At 45.0% G+C, this 23,543-nt stretch overlaps 1 protein-coding gene across 1 annotated transcript in view; it reads right to left on the bottom strand.

Annotated features, from left to right (window-relative positions):
- Positions 1-20,874, bottom strand: part of LOC119381525 (neither inactivation nor afterpotential protein G) — a 54,421-nt gene extending 33,547 nt beyond the window's left edge. Inside the window, exons 1-5 of the mRNA XM_049412445.1 lie at positions 20,465-20,874; positions 16,657-16,767; positions 14,924-15,147; positions 13,295-13,478; positions 1,423-1,568 (exon numbers count right to left, since the gene is read on the bottom strand). Of these exons, the coding sequence (XP_049268402.1) occupies positions 1,423-1,568; positions 13,295-13,478; positions 14,924-15,147; positions 16,657-16,767; positions 20,465-20,483 (684 nt within the window). The 5' untranslated portion in view covers positions 20,484-20,874. The remainder of the gene's footprint in view (positions 1-1,422; positions 1,569-13,294; positions 13,479-14,923; positions 15,148-16,656; positions 16,768-20,464) is intronic.
- Between the last annotated feature and the right edge of the window lie 2,669 nt (positions 20,875-23,543).

The following is a 23,543-nucleotide window of genomic DNA, read 5'->3' as shown; positions in this document are numbered from 1 at the left end:
TAGAATCGCTCCTAAGAGAAAATGCGATATCACCCCCATGCTTAGGATATAGTTAGCGAGGGCACCCAGCCAATAACAAAATGCAGTTGCGAATGAAAGGCTTTGTAAATTTGGCCCCTTGTTTGTAACTGCGGGCCAAGGCTATACGTGGGCAGCGCGTGGACTCCCGTCGGCTGCAATGCACAGGCAGCGCTAACGTCATCTGGTCCGCTGTCTATGAACCGTGTTAGTTATCATTGTACACCTGTAGCATTACCACCATAAATGCCTGACGAGGCATATTCTGGGTGCACGGATTGACAAGAATGAAGGCCCTTCTCGTTAAGAACCTTGTACACTATGGCTATTCACTTAAACATACACGCAATAAGTTCTTACACTAGGAATTTTTTTTTTAAAGAGCACATGACGACCAGTCGTATTGGTGGACTTATTATGGCAGCCGGCCAATCACCAAAGGCGCTTACGAACCAAATTTTTGCGAATTCGGCCCCCCGTTTGTAATGGAGGACAGTCCCTGGCTGTAGAACAATTGATAAACGCGAATAAGTTTTGTTGCGACGCGCCATACCGCCATTGCCACTGACAGTTCTCACCTTGCTGACATGTGCTCCGGTCATAATCCTTAATCTTGGGTTGGTTAGCACAGGCTTAATGTATAGATCATAAGTGGTCCATTTTCTGCCCTTGTACACATTGCCTGAAAAACAAAAGGTACAAATAACTGTTGCTCATTTGAAACTGTTTTTCTCAGTGAAAACGAGAGGCTTAAGTACTGCTTAAAACTATTATTTCTTCATTGTTGGTACTGACGCGTATTCCCCGATTTCTGAACGCAGACTGACGAGTCCCTACCGGAAATATAAGAACAACAACATCAAAGGTGCCTTTTACCTGTCTCTGCTTTATGCCGTATGCAAAACTAGGTAGGAATGAATGAGGTTGCCGCAAGATTACTGCCAGCGCCCCTTTCTGGCCACATTTAATTTCAGCAATGACGATATGAGAAGGCGGGCACTGCGAGTAGGTGGATATTTCGAGAAGCTGCAGTCTGCCATCTGAAGAAACCGCGTGATGTGACTGGGCGGTGTGAGCAAGAACTTATGCGTCAAGTTTGCTTGTCTACCACACCTCCGTTCACAGATAGAAAAGACATGCTGATTTCCATCTCCACCAATCCACTGCTGATGTCTGATTACCTCGCTCGTAATTTCACAGGGAGTATAGCGCGTCTCTAATGCAACAAGAAACGCAAACAGAAAAAGTACCTTGAATCCTCATTACAATCTCTTGCTCTTCGTTTCAGAATTCTTTTGAGCATGCTTAAATAAAAATAAATGCTGAAACTCCTTGCGAGCTTCAACATCTTCATGTGCGCGTTTATAAAAAAATAAGAGGAAAGACAAGCAGCGAACTAATCACCAGCACCTTACTTTGTTGCATCTGATTTTCTTCCTTGTCGAGGCCGAGCCCGATTTTTCCAGCCGCTTGACTTAGGGCCGAACAAATCTCCGAGGCGCGGCACGGGTTGTCCGTCACCGGAATTCTTGCATCTGGCGTCCTGTCCGCTGTGGCAAAATACCCGGATGTTGCTCACAATTGTGTTGCGGAAGAATGCGAACATTTTAGCACTGACTACAGAGGTAGGCGCAGGAAATCACGGATCAGCGCAGGAAATCCCAGCAACAAAAAAGAACTGAAACAAACGCGATGAACACGTAAAAGTGCGTGAGTTAGGGGAAAACATCTCGTTCGCAAAGCCTTTTTGCCACTGTCGGACCTCCTTCTCTGATATGTCTGACACCACTATTGTTTGGCACCGTTTTATAATACGAGAGCATTAATTACTTGGATCATACTGCGGCCCCTGGCGCGTTTAGAACGCCACTGAAGAAAAGCCGCGGCAGAAAATTTTCAAACTTCACGATCATTCCCAGGATTTGGGGACATCCGTGCGTGGCGCCATCTCTCGGCGGTAACGACGGCCTCCTGCCAAAACTGAATGGGAGATATGCGAAAAAAAAATCCTATCTCTTGAAAAAAGCAAGATATCAAAAACGACTCGGGGTTCTATATAGTAGAGACATACTGGAACATTTTGGTAAAATTGCAGTATCGCACTACAAAGCCTGTGGCTTCCCAGGGCAATTGAACGCCGCCCATTAGAAATACATGGGGCCCCATTGTAAAATTATAAACACTCTGGGAAGTCACGCGGTTCGTAGCGCCACACTGTAATTTTAACAGAATATTCAAGTAAGTCTCTGCTGTATAGAACCGGGAGTCGTTTTTGATATCTGTATTTTTTTCGTCAGATATGATTTTTTTCGCCTATTTCCCATTCAGTTACGGCAGGCCACCGCAGTCCCCGACGACAGATGGCGCTACGTGCATATGTCCCCAAATCCTGGTCATGCTACGAGCTCAGCAACATTTCCCCACAACATTAACCTCAGCTGCACGGTCGGTGACAAGTAATGTACGCCCTCGCATTTGCACGTCAAAAGAATTGCTCAGGCGCCCCCACTGATTTTTTACGAACAATTCTATCTATAAGGAGGTTTTTTTTTTCTAACACGAAGGTATTTTATGCCGGGTCCACCAAGACTTATCTGACATCATTTTCCTTCATCGATGTGAAGTCCGTAAAATGCACATGAACAGATGACCAAGAAGAAACAAGAAGAAAAAAGTTTCGATTATTTGGATGACCTGGGAGTCGGAACCCACGAACTCTCGGTCCGCGCCGATAGGCACCGAGCGCTCTACTCACTGCGCTACCGACGCTCATGCATGCGTCTTCACAAAAGCGCCTGATACCTCTCACACCTTCTCCCTTTCAGAGTGACCTGGGTTGGCGGGAGGCGGTCGTCGTCTGGGATCGGTGAAGTGAAGTACTGCATCATGTCACTAACGAGTGCCAACAGGAAGCGCTTCGGTAGTTTCAGCTTTCGGTGCAACGAGAGACACACCAGCTGCTATGAACGCCTTCCCGCATTCACGGCTCAAGCTACGCACTCTGCCTCTCGCGTTCCTGAAGCGCTGTGTGGTATACGCATGAGCACAGGTGTAGGTTACCCTATTACTGGGGAGCGCACACCTTGCCGTCTCTTTCCTCATTTCACGACGCTTTGAAGGAGTGCATATCCAGTACCAGTGCTTATTACGTGCATGTTGATGCCATTTTTGCGCAGGATTCAGCATGTGATATGTCCAGGTGTATGTTAACTACTTGAGCTACCAAAAGGGTTAAATCTTGATCTTTGGCGTTTGTCGTCGGGATGGAGATGTACCGCTAGGAGTCAACATGGGCGCATCTACGTAAAATCGTGCTATAGCTGCCAAACACCAATGGGCATTGCGCAAGCTCTCATACACCAATGTACAATAAACAATCAACTATGCGCCTTTGAAGACACGGTTCCCTTTCGTATTATACCGATTCCCTTGACGGAGGGATAAACCACGTTTTAGGGGCGAAGCGGCGGCACCCGTTCGTCCCTCGTAGTCGTCGTCATCGTAGTAGTGCGTAACAAGTCTTACGCTTTGACCTCCAAGGTGGTGCCGGTGGGAGATTTCTCCTGTGCGTTGTTGAACAATAAAAAATTCGCAGCGTGCGCGTTAACTAAAAGCCGAATTCTTCTGTCTCTCATTCCCCATTAGCAGCCATTGGCATGTTCCATAGGAAACGTTAGTAGAAGTAGAAGTGTAAGTGTTAGCTAAAAGCCGACTTCTTCTGTCTCTCATTCCCATTAGCAGCCATTGTTTACCTCCAAGGTAGTGCCTGGTGAGATTTCTCCTGTGCGTGATTAAACAATAAAAATTTTGTTCAAAACGCCGTTGATTGATGAAATAAACCAACGAAAGACGCCAGATGTTTTGTAAAAGCAGAACGAAAGAACGCCAGATGTTTTTCTTAAAGTGTAGTAGTAGTAGTTGTATGTAGCCACCTCGCCCGATCGTCAACGGGCGAGGTGGACCGGCAACGGCGCGAGGACCCTGCCGTACGAGAGTTAAATCACACTAAAAGACATACTTTGCGGGCGATACACTCTAGTGAGCTTTCAACTTTTCGTCTTAATGTACATGATAAAGAAATTATTTCTACGAAAAACGCAAGGCACACCTTGAGCAATATATTTGGTTTTGGGACGCTAAATGGAACCATGAGGCGATGCGAAGCCGGAGCACTTGCACGATCGCGTTCCGTTGGCTTTCGTTGGGCATGCTACCGACCTCGCGTCGTGGAACGCGCGTCCTGTCTTCCCTCTAGCCTTGCCTTTAATTCGCACAGGGCGAGCGGGGAATGCGATCACTCTTGGCGCTCTTTCGCTCGGGAGCGGACTTCTTCCTTGCATTTCACCGATCACAAGTGATAATGAAGGGACCACGTAAACCAACAGTACAATAAAAGTTTGATGTTTAATATATACACGATGTTTCACACTCTTTATATTATGTACTGGGCGCATTTCACGGAAGAGTTTCACGGTTTACAGATGATTCCCTCCGTAGCTTCGCCCCACTCATCATCATTCACCCCGTGGATATGCTGTGATTTTTTTCTGTTATTGGTCGGCCACTTTGAGTAATATTATGGATGGAGTTTGTTAAAGCGGCAATATGTTTTCATGAATATATCAGTTCATGCTAGGTGATTTTCTAAAAATGTATGACAAATTCGAACTGTGGCACCCCTGACACTCCTGTGAACAACGTTCTCATGGACTGTCTGCAATGTGATCAAAAGCGGGTTCTTATTCAATGACACAGCCTCGTCAACATTATATGTCCAGCATGAGGACTTATTGCAATTTTCTCTTACGAACAATTTATTTTTTGTGTGTGTGAATATGGGCTCTAACATTTTATTGGGCCGAGCTTGCCACATAAAGAGAAGGAATGCTCAAATTATAACGATAACGGCAAACATAGTCAGCGGGTCCATATCTGAGCCCGTATTCATAAAAACACACTAATTGAGCTAGTCTTTCCCTTAAAACTGCGCCGTGATTTCCCCCCTCCGGGATTAGTGAGAAAACGCCTTACAGGAATGGTATAAGCAGTTGCTAACCACTTAGCCAAACTTTGCTGTTATGCGCGTCACATGGAGTTGACAAACGCAAAGTTTACTTTCATCCAACAACCCTTTGTTCAAACAAAAGCATTCGCTGCTAAGCCATTGAGAGGCTGTCGGCGATGCCTGCGGCTGTGATGTATTCTCGTAGAGCAGACTCTCGTACAGAGTAGCGATTGGCTTATGGTTAAGATGATGCAAGGAAAATTTTTTGTATCAGTGCGTTCCTCGGTTCGTCAAGGTTATTTTGTACTTAAAACTGATACAGTTAACTAAAAGAAGAAAGTAACTAAAATGTCTCATTGGAGTTTTGATAATAATTGTGCGCTTCTGAAAGAAACCAGTTGTTGCCTCTTTCGGAAGAGAGAACGTTCAGAGGAAATCGGAAAATTAAACGTTGCGTTCGTTTCGTATTATATCCGCGCATACTAGATGATCTGAAAAATATATACCACAAATTCCGATGGTGGCGCCCCTGACCCCTCTGAATAACGCTCTCGTGGGCTGTCGGCAATGTTATCGACAGCGCGTCGAATTCGTGAATTCGGCAAGCTATCTTTTCGTCCACTTTTCTTTCTTCACAATTACCTTACATTTATTACTAAAACATCCCCTATACTTTCCTTGGCATTATTGTCTGTTAGTTCTCCTTAATATTGTGTATAACAAAGAAAACGAGCCCTTGAAATTAACACTTCTTTCCTTCATTCATAGCGAGGGTCTCGTTCTGGCAGACTTGATGCTTTCAGGTAGTATGCGAGGGATTATTGGTCAGCTGCCAGCTCGTAATAAGTTCACGTGCTACGTGACGCCAACAAGGCAGAAAAAGAGTGTTCCACACTCGCCGTCATGGCTACTGGCGGCGCTGACTGACGCTCCCACGTTTAAATGCACACATATACCCTATAAAGTGGACGGGGGGATGGCCGCCGCGGTAGCTCAGTTGGTAGAGCATCGGACGCGTTATTCGAAGGTCGCAGGTTCGGTCCCTGCCCGCGGCAAGCTATCTTTTCGTCCACTTTTCTTTCTTCACAATTACCTTACATTTATTACTAAAACATCCCCTATACTTTCCTTGGCATTATTGTCTGTTAGTTCTCCTTAATATTGTGTATAACAAAGAAAACGAGCCCTTGAAATTAACACTTCTTTCCTGCGTTAGAATGAGTCATTTGGAGAGATGCGTATTGGCTGAAGCAAAAATAGTTTGTCAATCGTCATGCCTCAATCAACACAGTTTTACTTAGCCAACCGTACAGAATTTCCTCGTCGACAGCGATGTAATAATTAGATTTGATTTGTAGATTGGTTTGAAAGCTATTAATTTTTAGTGTTTGCTCTTAACACGGCTTGCATAATGACATTTGTGTGTACACGTACGAGAGCGATCTTGATGGGCAATGGATGATGAACCTGTGGTAGTTAACTTTAATTTATGTCATTTTTGATGACGACGGACTTGCACAAGCGGCTAAAGACTAGTTGTATTTATCGCGATCGACGAGTGATGTGACGTACTTCACTAAGGCGACGGATTTTGACTTTGTATATGTGCTCCCTGTCTCTCTTTCTTTACGCCTCTAACTTTCAGGCTACCCCATTCGTTGCCTCCGTGTAGAGTAGCACACCGGTTATTCTAAACTTGTTAACATACCTACCCGTCCCCTCGCTCCTACAATCCTTCCTGTTTCGGTTGCACTAATCTTTTCTATACTTGATGTGCTTGTGGTATATATGGGCGTACGTGTTACGTATATAGAGAAAGGGGTAGCCACGATGTCTTTGGGTAATCTTGAGACAGCCAGGTTTAGAACTGCCTGCTTTCAATACGTCAACACCGACCTAATTTTCTAAAATACCTTAATATAAATGCCCGCGTTCACAAAAAATTTTAACACTCAGAGTGTTCCTAAGAGTATATTTCAGTAAATCATGATGCTGCAAACGCTATTAGTTAAGGTGGCCGGCCAACGGCAAAAAGCACTTGAAAACGAAAACCTTTGTGACCTTTCAGTGTTTTCTAGGAATAGTAAAGCTATTGAGGTCTATATAGTTGGTGCACATGTGGCTACCTTCTTCTGTCTGAAAGGAGAAGAGGAATAGAAGTTCAGGGTTCCGCATAACGTTTTGTCATACTGCTGATGTAGTGCTATGGTCTGTTCCGACATTACAGAGATTAGCACGGGCAAACCGCATCCACCTTCACTGTGGAAGCGTACTATAATGTACCTTCGGGTTTTAATTTAGACACAACTGATCATAGTATTAAATGCTTGCAGTTTTTCATCTCAATTTAAATTGTCATCACACTTATATGTGAGTATCAGCGCTTACTATAAAAAAAATTAAAGAAAAACGACCTTACGATAAGTTATGAAATGAAACCTGGGTACAAAGATAGCAGAGGAAACAAACTGAACTCCAGGGAGTATTACTCACACTCTTTGTCACGTGTGACAACTGATTTAAAGAATAAGTGCACCACGCTGCACTAATTTAGTTTGCTTTGTAGAAAAATGATGGAAGGAAAAAAAAAAGATTCTTTAGCCCTGAAACTTCAGTGAAACAAGCAACACGCGGCAGTAACAAAAGCCGGTAAGTTCGTTAATCGATCGTTCGTTTCCTGGTCCTTCCTAGGGGAACTATAAACTGAGTGCCTGGAAATATTATGTACTTAGTTGTTGTACGCGGGAAAAAGGTTAATTGATTCTTGCGGGCCCACGCGCGGAAAGTACGCACGAGGGTCGGAATTTTTTTTTTTTTCCTTTGCTGACACTTTCAAGTTCTTTCAAGATATTGGTTCGTTTTCGGTACGTGTGCTAAAATTTTGGCTGATACTCCTGATCACATTTTTAATTGAAATTAACCAAGCATGTTTTTCTACAAAATACATTTTTACCTCTCAGCTCTGCCTGCAGAATCGTAATGGGGACGTTATGACCTGTGCCGAACTTGGTGTACATCAATCATTGTTCTGTAGGGCGGAAATGTTTTATTTATACTATTCATTTCTTTACGATACTTGTGCGAAATTTCAATATTGCGAAGAGGTCTATTACCAAGGCGCTCAACTTCTTGAAGGCATCAGACTGGCACCGGCGGTTATAGACTATGACGTTAGCATGACTGTGAGATGTGTGCGACTTTTTGTGCGTGCGCGCTCTCCTTCTCTCTCCCTTTCTTTCTATTTTCCCCATCCCTTCCCCCCGTGTAGGGTAGCATACCGGTCCTTCTAGACTGGCTAACATCCCTGCCTTCCCTTTCTCTCCTGTTCCTTCCTTCTTTGTAAGTCACTAATATGTAACGATATCCCAATCGTCTAAGTTGCGCCTACTCAGAAGCCTAAGCTGTACAAATTCAGTTATCTTCTTTACTTGTAAACATCTTCAAAAACCCTTGTAACCCCAAAATGCTTGCTACAATTGTAACAATTTCACGCAATTTGCAAACTAAGCTTATGGGGATATTCACTATATTCCAATATTATATCTAATTGTGCGCTATTCGATATTCGCTTCGATTCGAATTTTACTATTCGAAATTATAGAGTACTCCAAACAACTAAATATAAATGTCAAAACATGCGCAATTGACAGTTTATATATGGATGAGCAAGTCGCGTCGCCCTTTACATGGCTCTTTTTCGAGGCAAGCCAAAGATGAAAAATTTTGTTTAAAAAATGCGTTTCTGACTAGTTGGTCCATTGTTAGCGCGTCTCCTGCGTCTGTCTTGTTGTTCCGTGAAAAATGTGCGCTTTTTTATACCTTACGAGAGTGAAAATTTCGTTTCCTGTAGCCAATTATGGGGGCGACCATTAGATTTTAGGACCTGCTAGATCATTCGAACATCTATGCGACAACGTCAGTTTCTTCATTGAACAGATAGATAAAAGGGAACGCAGTTTCGAAAGCAGTATGGCGTCCCACCCAATTTTTCTATGTGATCCCCACCATCGATGTGTGGTGGCCATGAATAAAGATTGCGTCCATTGAATTACATCCCTCTATACTCGCATTTTCGCTGCCTTGTTTCCTTTTCCGGAGCCGTGGAGCCTCAACAGGTACTCGGACCGAATTCGCAAACTTTTGTTCGTGAGTATTCTTTGCCATTGGGCAGCAGGCTTTGTGAATACTATGTCAAGCAATTCTACCACTGAACCCGGTTTTCTCCACACCCGTCTTCACCGCCTGGATCCATGCCTACGGCTCACTATTCCATCTGGCCTACCCCGATCCGAGACGACCCTTCTCTGCCGCATGTGGCTTGGGGTGTCTTTTACGAACGCCTTTGCTTGCCGCGTGGGTTTGACAGACAGCGCTGCATGTGACCATTGCGGCAGTGACGAAACCATTGAACATATTTAATGTCAGTGCCCTCAGTACATCCCTGAGACACAGTCCCTCTCAGCAGTGTTTGCTCGCCTCGACGACCAGCCGCTTTCTGAGCAGTCAATCTTGGAATGTCGGAAAGATCGAACTTCACGCCAGAAAGCAACGAAGGCGCTGATGAAGTTCCTGCGAGCGACCCGCCTCGTTGAACGATTGTGACACTCCTGTGTGTTTGTGCTTCCCTCCCTCCCTCTCCAATTCCTCTCTTTCTTACTTTTCTGTCCACCCTTACCCTTTCCCCAGTGCAGGGTAGCAAACCAGATATGTTTTCTGGTTAACCTCCCTGCCTTTCCGCATTACATTTCTCTCTCTCTCTATGTCAAGCCATCGGCGGATCGGCTGAAATTTTCTCTTAAGAACATTTTTATAGTAAGGCGTTCTTGGGAATACAGGCTCATATGTGCGTCAACTCGGCGCTAAGCCATAGGCGTGTGCACAAGGGGGGCAGGCAGGGCGAGGGGTGCGCCCCTCTTAATCATCCCAAGGGAGGCGCCAATGTTGCCCCTTACAATTACTGAGTCGGACCTTTCACGATTTTTTAATGCGCAGGGTTACGGCTACGCGTGCTTTTTGACGATAATGGCGACCAAGAACCCCTGATGACGCATTCAAAGAACTGTTTACTTCCCATCTTTACCCCCGCAGAGCCGGGGACCTAGGGCAGCAGGCCGTTGTGAGAAACCTGTCATAGCTTCATTTTCATTTTTACGGGGGAGGGGGGGGGAGGGGGGGGGGGTCGCTGCAGTGACAGTTGGCACCCCCTAATGGAGAACCCTGCGCACGCCTATGCACTAAGCCGTAACTTTTTGGTGGCAAACACTCGCCTAAGCAGCGCTGGTAAGGCTTACAATCCAAGTCGGTGGCGAAAAGAGAAGTTTAAGGTTTGACTCTCGTCGACTGGCTCGGCGGTGGCTGGGCCTGAGAGATCACGCTCGCGTCTGATAGTCGCAGAGGGCGCGTTTAGGACCGCCGCGCGACGAGCCGACAATTACAGCGAGCGTGTTTACCAAGTTCGTCTGTGCGCCATCTCGACGGAATGGGTTAAGCTCGCGTGTAGCGTAAACGCACAGTCAAGGTTACATTTCGCGGCGTCTGGGCGGCGCGCGGCGCTCATTTGGACGCACGACGGGTAAGCTCGAAACGTTCCCGTTGGTCTCTATGATCAGAAGAATTCAAGGATTCTGAACCACAGCGTTGGGCCAGAGTTCAAAAACAGGGCCCGCATTCACAAAAAAATGTTTTAGGTTTCAGCCATTCGCACGAGCCAGTTTCAGCAACAGCGAATCTGTAAATATAATATTATCGAAGGCATCCACTCAATGGCAAATATGTGCGCATTTTTTTCCTTTTTATTTTATCCCTCTCTGTCCTCTTTCCGAGTCCTACTTCCCCACCCCTGTGTAGTGTGGCAAACCGGTTGCTAGTACAGGTCTGACCTCCCTGCCTTTCCCTTTCATCTGTCTCTTTCACTCGCTTACGAAAGAAAAGGTTTGTGAATTTGACATCGCTGTTCATATTTACAAAAACGTCTTACGCTTGAGTTCGTAAGCAAAAACATTCAGCTAATTGTGATGCTCAACATGTAATTAACGGAGCCGTCTGGCCAATGGCAAAAATGAATTACGAACTGAAAGCTTTGTGGGGGTTCTTCACAATGTTCTTACTTCTTCGCTTTTTAATTCGTATCCATTTATTGTTTTATTGCGAATGCAATCATACATCGAAGTGTGACGCGTGCAACGCCTCTGGCGATGTTCATCACACTAAATTTGTGTAATACCCCTGCTGCATGAGCACTTTCAGCTGCCGTTGAGCCGACTCACAGTTGAACTCGGTCGTAGTTAGCGGTGTTACATGGCAGCTGCAACTATACCACTGACATCAGGATGGCAGCTCACTTAAGCGAGACTGGCGAACACTATAAACGGGACATGTCAGCTGATAATATCATATAAGATGGTCGCGTCTGTATATGCAGCGAGTGCGCCTCTAAACAATATTTTCGAAGTGCAAAGGCTCGACTATGAAAGAAAACAGTCAGCGAAACCAGAGTGAAAAGTGCGCCTTGGTCGTCAATAATGCGAGCTTTAGCGCCGGACAAGTGGTCATTTGGTCGGAACCGATGACCGGAATACTTATCGAAATCTTGGAAGACTGTTTGCTAGACCTGTGCACATGACAAAAAGGAGCGCGGACACTAAAACACGCACGCAAACAAGAAAACGAGCAGATAAACTTCGCACTGTCTTGAAAATGGCAGTTCGATAAAAAAAAAAAAACGCGCTAGTAAAAGCAAATAGAAACAACTTTTGCTGTAAAATACTAACGTTAAATCAGTTGGTGTCTCAAAAACGGTATAGGAAGCTATTTTAGTGGTTTACAGATGCTTCAAAGCCGTTGTCACGTGACCGCTTAACTGACCTGACCTTGACAATGGCAAATGTTTAATTTCAAGTAAACTGTTGCTCAGTTAAATTGCAGTTTCAGTGCTAGCGGCCCTTCAACTCAACGGTAGCTGAAAATGTCCGTGTATATAACGCGTGGGAGCTGCCTTGGCGCGGTCGCTGCTGCCCTGTAGCTGTTGCGTTGCGTACTAGTTCCTCTAATATATAGCCCCCGTGCATACTTAGAACACCGTCTGAGGAGTCCAAGCGCGACATTACATATTGCTATCGTTGTTAATGCTTAACCCTTCGTCGGAAGTGCCCCATTTTTTAATGCGACTAGCATCCTTTGGCAACTTCGAGCACTCTGTGTGTTTCACGCCAACGTGGGTCACAAAGTGTCTGTGATTGGGCAAGCGTCACTCGGTAAGTACCCGAACACACAACTTAGGTAGGGTCGACTTCATCCGTTGGGCATCACTCACTTCGCAGTATGTCCGTATGTAACCCCTTTCACACCAAATTGAGCCACTGAGTATGTACCAACACAAACAGCTTGGGCCTTTGGTTGCGTACTACGGGGCATATGAAGCTACAAGTTTGTGAACATTCTTGGCCACTCCTCCATCATGGAAACGTGGATCTGGGTAGATGTCCCTGATAGACAAGTCGATAAAGAAGCAAGGAAGTCGAGAAGGCAACAGTTTCCCTGTGAAAGGCCTTTTAACTAGGTCCATGACCAACGGCAAGTCTTCAGAAAAGAGCGCTTGTCGCCTTCAAGAAATTTCTTGAAGAATATAATATTTTTTGGAAATATTGACCTACTGTGCACGATGTCGACTTCCCCTTCATACTAAAGAAAGTATGTAATGTTGTGATTTTATGTGTGATAATTTGTGTCAGTGTGTTTTCCTGCGTATGTAAAGCAATACAGAATATTTGAGTTTGAACGTCTACATGTGAACTGACTTTTCCTATTTGAACTTGTGGTACAACACTTGTGTACATATGAACCTATTAGACGTATCTGAACCGCCATGTGATGTTCGGCTGTACGTATTTTCACATCATGTGTTCCACTGTATTGCATTTTGTGCCCTTATTATATTTCTTACTACATATTTTGTCTGTTAAGCGAGAAGGAGTAGCCGGTGCCACGATAATGGCGCCAACCTCTCCTATTTCATCATTTCAATAAAAAAAAAAGAAAGGCAACAGCTTAGAAGTGAAATAGTGGGCATCAAAAGCAGCTGAGCGTCGAGGAAGAAGTGAAGTAGTGTACTAGACCTACGGTACGTGGGATCCGCCGAACTTTAAAAAAAATTTTAGATCAGAAAAAAAAAAAGATTTCTAGCATCAACAACTCAGGCATATTGATTAGTGTGACACTGAGGTGTGCACAACGAATTTATTTTTCCCCGCGTGGAATGGGACTGTGCCATACCGTGCTCATCGGAGACAAGGAACTCCAGCTTGCGGTACAGGGCGGCCACGCGTTCAGCCTGGAGTCCGCACGTCTGGCACCGCCGGTTCCACTCTTCCCAGTCCTCGGCGGTGGGTCTGGAGTGGATCATGCAGTAGAGGTTGGAGCTGCCACCTAACGCTTTCCCACGGGGCAACCGCAAGCTCTGCATTCAATTAGGGTAGTCCGCTGACGAGTTTTGGTACTTGATTTTGTTCGTAACGCATTATTGAGATTGTTTAGGTGCACTTAGGGACAAGGACAAACAAGCGGACACCATACAAACTCTAACAAGACCCCTCCGCCCTTCGACAATAGCCTGCAATAGCCGCCGCAATAGCCGACGCACAAACAAGGGCAGCTCTGCCACCGAACGTTCGGGCTCAACCACGGCTGAGACAGAAAGCGCGTCTAAGGTCAGCGGGAAGGAGTTTAGGTACATTCACGAGGCCTCACCTGACAGAGCGCTTAAACAACTTTCTAAGTGCGTCCGCTGAGGTTATGGAAAAGCACGAATACGTTGCCGAAATAACAATGCGTCTTGTTTACATGCGATACCATTTCATGCTGTGGTATACTAAACACCCTCAGGTCTGTCGTGTCTTACGAAGTCTATCCCCATGAGCAAATAAATAATTCAATCAAATATTCATTCAATCAAATATTTAATTAACGTGGCCATCAACAGCTATAAGGTCTTATTGATGACGCACGCAAACATTATCATAACGAACAATAAGATGAAGACAATATACAGGAGAAAATACGAAAACAAAGTGTGATGATGAAGAAATAGGTAAAAAAAATAGTAATAAGAATACTAATATACCACGAAAGTATCATTCTGGTCTTTGTATAGAGTAAAAAAAAAAAGAGTGCTAACTAAGGATACTTAACCTCGTCGTTTAGTTTAGATACATGACTATTGACTGTTCACTTAATTAATTATGCAATTTTTGCTGCGCGTGTGGTTATTCCTTAGCTGAAAACAGGCACTATTTTAGACACGTGAAAAACTGACAAAGTGGAACGCGCCATCGAGCGTCTGGTTATGAAAGCGTTTGACCCAAGAAAAATCTTTCGAACTATATTTTAGTGCATTAAAACTAGGAAACAGCTTTTAACGTCCACTGAACCTAATTCACTCTGACTTGTTGCATGTAATAAAACAACGTTAAAACATATACCGTCCGTTGGAGGTAGGTTTCTGTTAGACTGGCTATCAACTGCTTTGCAGGCGTTAGCGAAATGCGCATGTTTTCAATGAGCGATCTTATAGCCCTTGACTAGGCAAGAAAAGCGATATTAGGATGGTGTAAACTGCATCCATTAGCAGAAAATATGAATGAGTTTCCTTAATTAATTGCAGGAAGCCTTACTCAAATTTGTTCAGAATTTATCCAATGAAAACTTTTCCGCGTTTCTCATGTACATTAAACTAAACATCAGAGTCGGTCCCATCCAAAGCTCCCTCTTAAAATCCATCAACAAATTAGTGCTCGATTTAATGGTATGAAGAAAAGAGCGTGGGAACAGCTTAGAATGCGGCAAAGGTCCTCAACATGGTTGGACGGCTATATTTCTCTTTTGCCATTGGCTCATAAGAGCTACCTGGTTGTTGTAGCACTGTAGAGCGTCTTTCTGCGGCGTCGTCAGGAAGTGCCAATCAATGGAGGTCGCTTGTAGCGCCATAGAGAGGAGCGGCACAGAGGCGTACCACGGAGCTTCGCCACGGCCAGCTTCGATAAGCAGAACATGCGCAGGCCCACCGTCCGCCCCTACAGCGTTGTCCAGAAGCCGGCGAGCCAGCACGGAACCGGCTGTACCCGCTCCCACTGCGGAGGTGTACAGATCGGGAAAAAGAGCAACCGTACCATATTAAGCAACGAAGACAAGCAAACAGAATAGTTCAGAGAAGTCGTGTCTTTTCGGCAGTTGCGGCTGTTCATTACTTTTCGACTGACCAGCAGTAGGTGAACAAGAGAAGCCTCAGAATGGAGCTAACGCTCGGACTCGTCAAAGGGACGCCTTTGTGAGCGCCCTTGTTTGAAACGTTGGCTCCAACCAGATGAATTTCTTGTCACGTGTCTGTCAGATGGGTCATGGCTCACTATGAATGTATACCATCAGTTTATGTCATTCGACAAACTCGATGTGTGTTGTACAAGCTATACGGTGTTGTCCGAAGAAACTTGGTTCGCAAACGGTGCGCTGCTCTCTCATTTATAAAAAATCGATTCTGGAATAGAATTTAATATTCCGATTAAAATTACCCATTCTGTCGAAACAATTCATAGGCTTGCCCTAGGCACTGCCTACACTAAGAGCGTCCTGTATAGGACAAGAAAAAGTAACTGTGCTACATGCTCATGTGAAGAGGCAGAAGAAAACACATAAAACCTTCTTCTACATTGTAAAAATTATAATGTTCCCCGTAAGAAATTTTTAGAAAAACTAAACGGTTGGAAAGACAGCCACTATCACTTGAAAAAAATTTGGGCCCATGGTGAGCGGAAACTTTTCAAAATATCTCTGCGCGTGCTAGAACAGTTTTTAGAGGAATTGGGAATATCATAAATATACTGATTCACATAAATAATTATTGTTCGCATTGTTAGCTATTAACTGATACTTCTGGTCTCATGTGTCGAGTGTTTTCGTGTGTTTCTCGTGTTTCATGACAGTGCGGGCAAGAGCCGAGTGACTTAATTGTGTGACCACCGTGATGAACTCTTCTGTAAGGCGTAGAAGTTTCTTGTGTGTGGACATTTGAGACGTGTGAACATTGCTGTTGCGAAAGTACATTTTCATGCGCAAATTTTCTATTGCATTATGGTTATTGACATCTTCATTATGCAAACTATTATGTAAGAGGAGTAGCCGGAGCCATACCTAGGCACCAGCCTCTCCTTAAGCACATTTAAATAAAAAAATAGCATTCGACTGATTCGCCATCGAGCACCGAGTTCGATATTCTAGACCCTTGCTTCAGTCAGGTAGACTCTTACAAAAACCAATCCGACATTGCGTCCAAAAGTATTGCAATAGAACGGCTACTTAGAGCAACAAGACATAATACGAAAGCAACAGAATTTCTATAAAAAATGTTTGTGATGCCCCGTAGCTACCGACCCGGGAATATGTTGACGCGGGTTTGATCTTCGGGGGTCAAGAGGATTTTGTCTTCAACTGCAAGGCTTACCTTTCCAGTTTCATGATATACATATTGGTGCGTGAATTTTTTTCCTTTGATGAATCATCCTCCACCTCGAGGGCTACCGCGAAACTCATTTATCATACAATGAATTTAGATTCGGCAAAACCACTGCGTGATCAGTCCATACCGACGATGTAGTCGTACTCGGGATCTGGCGGCATTCGGATGTCTTCGCAGCGCCGAAGGTGATGCCACAGCACCGCTGTCGCTATGCACACGAGGTTCAGCAGCACGAGCTCTGCGGAAAGCGTCAGTGTTGATGCTAAGGAGTTGGCACTGAGAAGTTCGAGCGCGCATCAATTCAACAAAGATAACATGATTTCGTGGAGGTGATGGAGCGATGAAAGAAGAGGACTTTCTCTCGCTTTGCTTCTCCAGCGACCACAAGAAAAACTGGTGAGCGATAACATCAAAAAGAAATTAAAAATGTGTCGCCATTTTCCCGTACTGCTCAAGGGCACATGTCGTAAGTGTGTATTCGAGGCAGCCAGTCAGAGAGCGTTCAGATTATGTCAGTCTAGTAGAAATCCTACGACGTGTAAAACTTTGCCGCCACATAAGTTGGCTTTTACCCAGACATACGCTTGAGCAGTTGTTGGGAAAAGGGTCACGCGCGGAGCACCTTAAAGAGTGGCTGCTTCATTTCTCAGTATAAAGTGCGCTCCATGAGCTAAGTAGTTGAGGTATTTACCGACTGGGGGTTAGCCGATGAGTTTGATAATCAGAACAAAAAGACGGAAAGAACATATGCAATAAGGAATTGCGAGGAGCGACAAGTGACAGCGAGGGAAAAGCAAAGAGGACAAGCCCTGAACTCACTACGTAAAATAAACCAACGCATGAAGGACGGTGACAAGAGAAGACACTGTAGACGGGACGGGCGCTGAACTTCAAACCAAGTGTAATTGAAAGCACACGGCGTATGTGCCTAATCACCGCGATCTCAGGCAAACACCGTAATGAAAATGTATAAAAATCTGATTGCAAACAAGGAAACATGACATCACAGATTAAAGTATGGCGCATTGCACGCGCGCGCTTTTCTTGCAGCAGTAAGTTTAGGCGAGATTGTTTAGGTAAGCGAACTTGTTGTAAGGCAGGTGCACGGAAGGATGGTTCACACACTTCTTAATTAACCCTGACTCTGAAAAGAAGAAGCTCTTCAATTATCGCTCAAGATAATTGCCTTTTGATGCGGAATATAGCGTATATGTTCCAGCAAAGCCTTGCAACTGCACTGTCCGCAGTGCAACGCTAAATTAAAAGTCCCAGCACCTTCTAAAGAACTACGGTGCCCCCACAGCCGATTATTTTCAGGCATTGGCTAGTCTGACCTATGTACGATTTTCCAAAAGTGAAAAAAAAGATTTCACAGACTATGCCCTTGACACAAACCGAATGTCGTGCATTTTGAAGCGCTTTTTTCGTACATCCTCGTTTTCCCCTTTTGCGTAACCTTCAGTTATCGTGCAAATTTTCCAAAGTTCGTTCTTGGCCGAAAAAGAAAACCCACATTGACACCACCTTGACGCACCTTCACACATACCAATTTGGTGTTGTATAGCCGACAGTCAGGTTCTGAGCCACTGCTGGAACAAACGTGTGTTCTATTCTGTCTCAAAAGCAAATTGTCTCGAGATGCAATTGAAGCATCCTTTATTCCGTGGCAGGGACGAGCATTGCGCTCGACCCAACCTTCTATGCCTGTACTTGATAACCATTTGGCTTACCTAAACGCACTCACCTAATCAACTTATTTACAAAATACCTACATCACCATAAAGGCATTACGTTTAAAGGTGGGGAGGGCAAGAACATAACCAACAAAAGCAGAAAATCACTTTGCACATATCTATATACTGATGTAAAAAGAACACTGCAAGGTTATTTAAAGAAAACGTAAGTATATGGTTAAACAACTACGTTCTCAAAACTTTATCGCATACATTTCTTATTTCAGCAGCTATTTCACAACACAGAAAAGAGTAAATCATTATCTGATACCTTTACCGAGTCATTAGTTAAACTGTTCCACTCTCTAATCAGAGTGAAATCAATCGATTTAGGAAAACATGAGTAGTAAAAAGTGTTGGTTCTGCAGTTAAATGTGGAAAGTTTTTTGTTGTTATCACAGCGAGTGGATACAGTGAAACCTCGGTGATACGATCACAGCTCATACGAATTTCCAATTTCAGGGTGATACGAATTTTTCGTTGGTCCCGGCCAAGGCCCATTGGCCTGCAATATAATGGAATACGGTTGTTGCGAACCGATTTTCACTCAGCGACATTTGATACGAACGTAAGCTACCGCCCAGGTATGAAGAGTAGCTGTCAGCGCTGTCGCGGAAGACGCGCTAAGCACGTGCGAGCGCGGGAACGCAAGCGTGGGCATGCGCCGCACCACCAAATCGTCAGAATCACGGTGTAAAAAAAAAAAACTTTTTTTGCGGTCAGAATAAACCTTCAGAGACGCGTCACTGCCTCCGAGATTGTGTGCGCGAATCTTTGAGGCTCTTATGTGCCTCCGTGTGTCTTCGTGTTTGAATTACAGAGGACATTAGCGCCATGCTTTTTTTTTTCTAACGCGTCGACGCGGGCTGCTGTCATTGTACTGTGTTAACACGTGCTTGCCTCGTGCATCAGACATCCTATGAAAGGCGGACGAGGACCGAAAGAAGGCGAGGATGGTCTTGGCGAAGGAGTCAGGCCTCACAACGTCAACATGCGCGACCGTTGAGGTCGCATTTGTGCGGGCACAGCCGTAAATCTCCCAACATCCCCAACGCTTCCGCAATAACAAAATAATAACACAGGACCGTGGTTCTGTATTTTGTGGCCTTTATCCATCGCGTCAAAGCTCTACTTTCGTTACTTTCGCTGCAGTATTCCGGTGTCATGGAAACAAGCATACTAAAATTTGGAAGGGGCTACTGCTGTCACGGGTCACAATGCACCTGGTTCATTAATTAAATACGCGCGCACGGGCCGTATATTTACGAGTGCTGGTATCATTGCCGACATCTAAAAACTTGACTGACAGTAATTCAGGGATCTTCCTGACATTGCTGCGGCCCTGAAAAACAATAAATGAAAATGTACGCCAGCTTTCTTTTCTCGCATGCTACTTTTCCATGCTTTCTGGTGATACGAATTTCGGATGATACAAATATTTTCCTTGGTCCCGTGAGATTCGTATCACCGAGTTTTCACTGTATGTAGTCTGGTTCTAGAAGGTATTTATAGAGATTGGTACCTGTGTTACAGTTGTAGTATATGTGGTCCAATAGTTCAGGCCTTATTTTCTGCCTACGCACACGTAGCAGATCTCATCATAAAGTGGCGTTAATTCCTCAAACGCTTTTCATTTCTTTTTTCTTTTTTTGCTGGCGTGGGACCACTGTGATTACATTTGTATATATTCGTTAGTGGTTCAAAAGAAACCTGATTGGAAGTTCAGTGCTGGTCCCGTCTTGATCATCATCCTTTGCCCACTTCTTCCTAGCTTCCCGCCCGCACTTGTCAGGCTGAATTTGAATTCTCAATTAAATATTTTTTTTTTGAAAAAACAGCATCACGTACCAACAGATCCCACAAACATGACAACAAAACAATAACACGTGTCATCGGGCAGATCATCTTAATTGGAAGGTTCACACCAGGAGTTCTTAGCCAAGTATATCGGAACGCCGAGCTCAAGTTGCTCGTTATCCGATATCCGATACCACACCAAATTAAATTGGGATTGCTACACACAATATGACTCAAGACCTTGCGACAAAAGGTTTACGAATTTCAACTACGCTTCAGAGCTTCACGTGCTTAGAGATTACAATGAAGATCGCATTCACAAAATGAAAGTAAAGAAGTCGGCTCTGAAACAAACCTCAGTGAACAAGTATACGGCAATTTTCCACGATCCAGTGAATCACTCACCTTTTTTACCGAACCTCATACTTTGCAGTAAATTGAAAGCCCTTTTTCCCGCAGTCCTGAGATTTGCGCTGGACACTCGGTAGCCCCTGGCCAAGCGAGCGAGGGAAGAAGTATTACACCACTGCAGACTCCTCCATCTATACACCGCTCATTGGTTTCCTGGCCGCGAAGCACGTGTGTGGTAGAGAAGACCCATGCGGAGACGGCCGGCAGCACTTGCTGACTCACGAGTGCAGCCAAACGCGATTAAGAGATCTGCGAGCAGGGCTTCCTTCGGTCAATGTACGTGCACTTTCGCTGCAACAAAGCCGCGACCACGTCCGAAGCAAAACCAGTTTCCGTCCCCGCGGTAGCGCCGTACGATGCATAACTGACGTAACGCCGTCGTCTCCTCTCACGGTGTTTACAACTTTTTTCATAGCCTCCCGTCGAGTGCAATGACGCGATTAATAAAAGGCTACAGGACGGATATTTCCCTCTCCAAGGTCGTTCGGACTCCATGGCACTCTAGAAGCAAGGGGGTGTCGTCAACTGACGGCGACGTAGCGCGGAGCGGCTTCCTACGCAACGGGCTTCTGCCTAGATAAGATGAAGAAACTGCGTGTCACTGGCGCACTTTACGCCATCCGAACGTTTCATTCTTTGTTCAAGTCTTGAGACTAACTTTTTTCAAAGTAACAATAAGGAAACTGGTATTCAGACCCTGCAATGTGCACGTCTACGTGGTTTGACTTTTCGTCGGTGATCGTTTCTTGTCGGATTATCACTGTCATCAAGTCGTAGCTCGTTACAAGACACGACTCTACTACATCCGAAGCTTCTTGGACATAGTCGTTAATTTTATAGTTTTTATAATAAGGCTGCGTGCGGCGACGAGAAACACACAGCACATTGTCGAGTTTACGCCTTACGCCAGCACAAACGATTTTCCTGGAAAGTACAAAAAGAACTTATGCTAAAAGTCTAAATGCAGCTTTAAATATTAAAATAAAACTGATACAGGTATAAATAACGGTGGAAATATAAATACGGTACAAATGCAATGTGGACCAGTCGGTCCACGTCGTACGACCGTTCTATGCGCAACTCTTCTGATTCAAGTTTCCGTCGTCTTTCTGGGGCACCGGTTGGCTATAATAAAAAGATAGATTTTGAGCCCGTTGTTCTTTTTTTTCCATGTTGGCGCAAGCATAACAAGTTACGTGCCTGCAAGAGCTCATTGCTTGAGAGAAGCTTTACAGGAGGAAACCTGCGTTCTTGCCTTTCTTACGGACGTATACCGGTTCCTTTCATTGAGGACAGCTGTAAGAAATGAAGCTATGAGTGCAAGTATAATATAGCCTCCTACATGGAGAGAATTATAGCCGTACCGCAACGAAGCACAATTTAAGGTTGAATGATTTGTGCGAATAAGTTAACAACAGAATGCTAAAAGTTACTGTAGAATGACACGAAACTGATATAACGATGCAAAAGTCATAAATGTGAGGGTATGATCAAACTTGTTAATTTCCTCGTTCGCCCTCACTGCCGCCTTGTTGGGTCATTATAGATTGATGGAAGGGAACATCATTTGCGTATCAAAAAAAAAATCCCCCGCATCTCCCCGAAGGGGATCGTGAGGAAATGCGAATGCATTTGGGTGCACCCGATGAATGTGCGATTAATTAATGAAGAGAGACGAGAATGTGCATGTAGAGGTGTAATGCTCGAGTTGCATTGTGTTACACTTCGTCCTAGTGGTATCGTTGCCGCGAGAGATTCGACTTCACCGACTTCTATCGCTATCAAGACACCAAAGCGCGCGCTCCCTGCATGATATATATAGGTCCGAGCGCGGAGAGGAGGAGCGCCCGAGCTCTCTCTCCGCCGAGCGAGCTGCGCGATGCGAGCGCCCTCACCGGGTACACTCCTCCTCCCCCTTACCATCCGCTGCTCCGTGATGCGAGCGCCATCACACGCCCGCGCGCTCCTCCTCTCCCTTACCCTCCGCCGCTCACCACCTCCTCCGGTTGCTAGGCGCGGCGCAGCCGTTGCTAGGGGCGAGGAGGAACGCACGCGGAAAGATCTGTGCGCACGCCGGCCAGAGACGCAGGACAACCCCCGACTAAGAAATGCATTCGCATTTAAAAAGCAAGCGATAACCGCAGAGGCTTGCTCTTTTGTCATACAGCTCCCACACAAAATGCAAGTCTCAGGATAAATAGCACACGAATACTGCTGTACAGTTTTTTTCTGTGTAGTGAATGCTTGCTCAACGAATTTTTATAGTTACGTTTAATGCCAAAAGCAGAGGTTATTCGTTTTCTGCAGTCGTTCCCATCTACGTACCTCGTCACGCTTACGGCTTTCCTCTAGCCTCTGTCTGTTTGTTTGGTGTTTCTAAGAGGCATAGTCGACAGTAGCCGCAACAACGCGAAACTATTGGGACTAGATTTGTACTTGAAGAGACCACCTTTCCCATTCTCCTTCTCGCGTAAGATCACCAGACCTTTCCATGGAAAAAAATCATTGAAACTCTCTCAAGTGGTGCTCACTACGACATTCGAACTAAGGGAGGAGGTGTACCTTGTTCACGTTTGCTTGGGTTACACACGCTGCACCTTGATGCGTGTTAAAGTATGGGGATTCGCGTGCCAAAACTTCATACAATTACGACTCACGCCGTAGCGAGGGCTGCGGTTTATTTGTGACCAGCTGGGATTCCCTAACACGTGCCTTAAACATAAGGACACAGGTGCATTGCATTGCGCCTCCGCCAAAATGGGCTCGCTGAGGCTGGGATTGAAACCTGTTTCCTCGCGCTTAACATCGCAGTATCTCAGCCGCTAAGCTATGTACCACGGCTGGTTTGACATACTTTCGTAGTGCCAAATAGTGTTCTTGTTATCTATTAGAAGTTCAGTATTCCGATGTTCAGAAGCGTCATACGGATCCCGTTATTTTATCCGGCGTCATACGGTGACAAAAGTAACGTACCAGCGTGCACAGTCTTTTGAACGCCTATACATCTTCTCGCTGAGATGGTTAGTGCTTTTCACGTAGCACTATGTTAAATCACGTGAATTCAAGATCATTC

The sequence above is a fragment of the Rhipicephalus sanguineus genome, chromosome 1 (assembly GCF_013339695.2).
Source record: "Rhipicephalus sanguineus isolate Rsan-2018 chromosome 1, BIME_Rsan_1.4, whole genome shotgun sequence".
Classification (NCBI taxonomy): Eukaryota; Metazoa; Arthropoda; class Arachnida; order Ixodida; family Ixodidae; genus Rhipicephalus; species Rhipicephalus sanguineus.
This window is presented reverse-complemented; position numbering and strand designations above follow the sequence as displayed.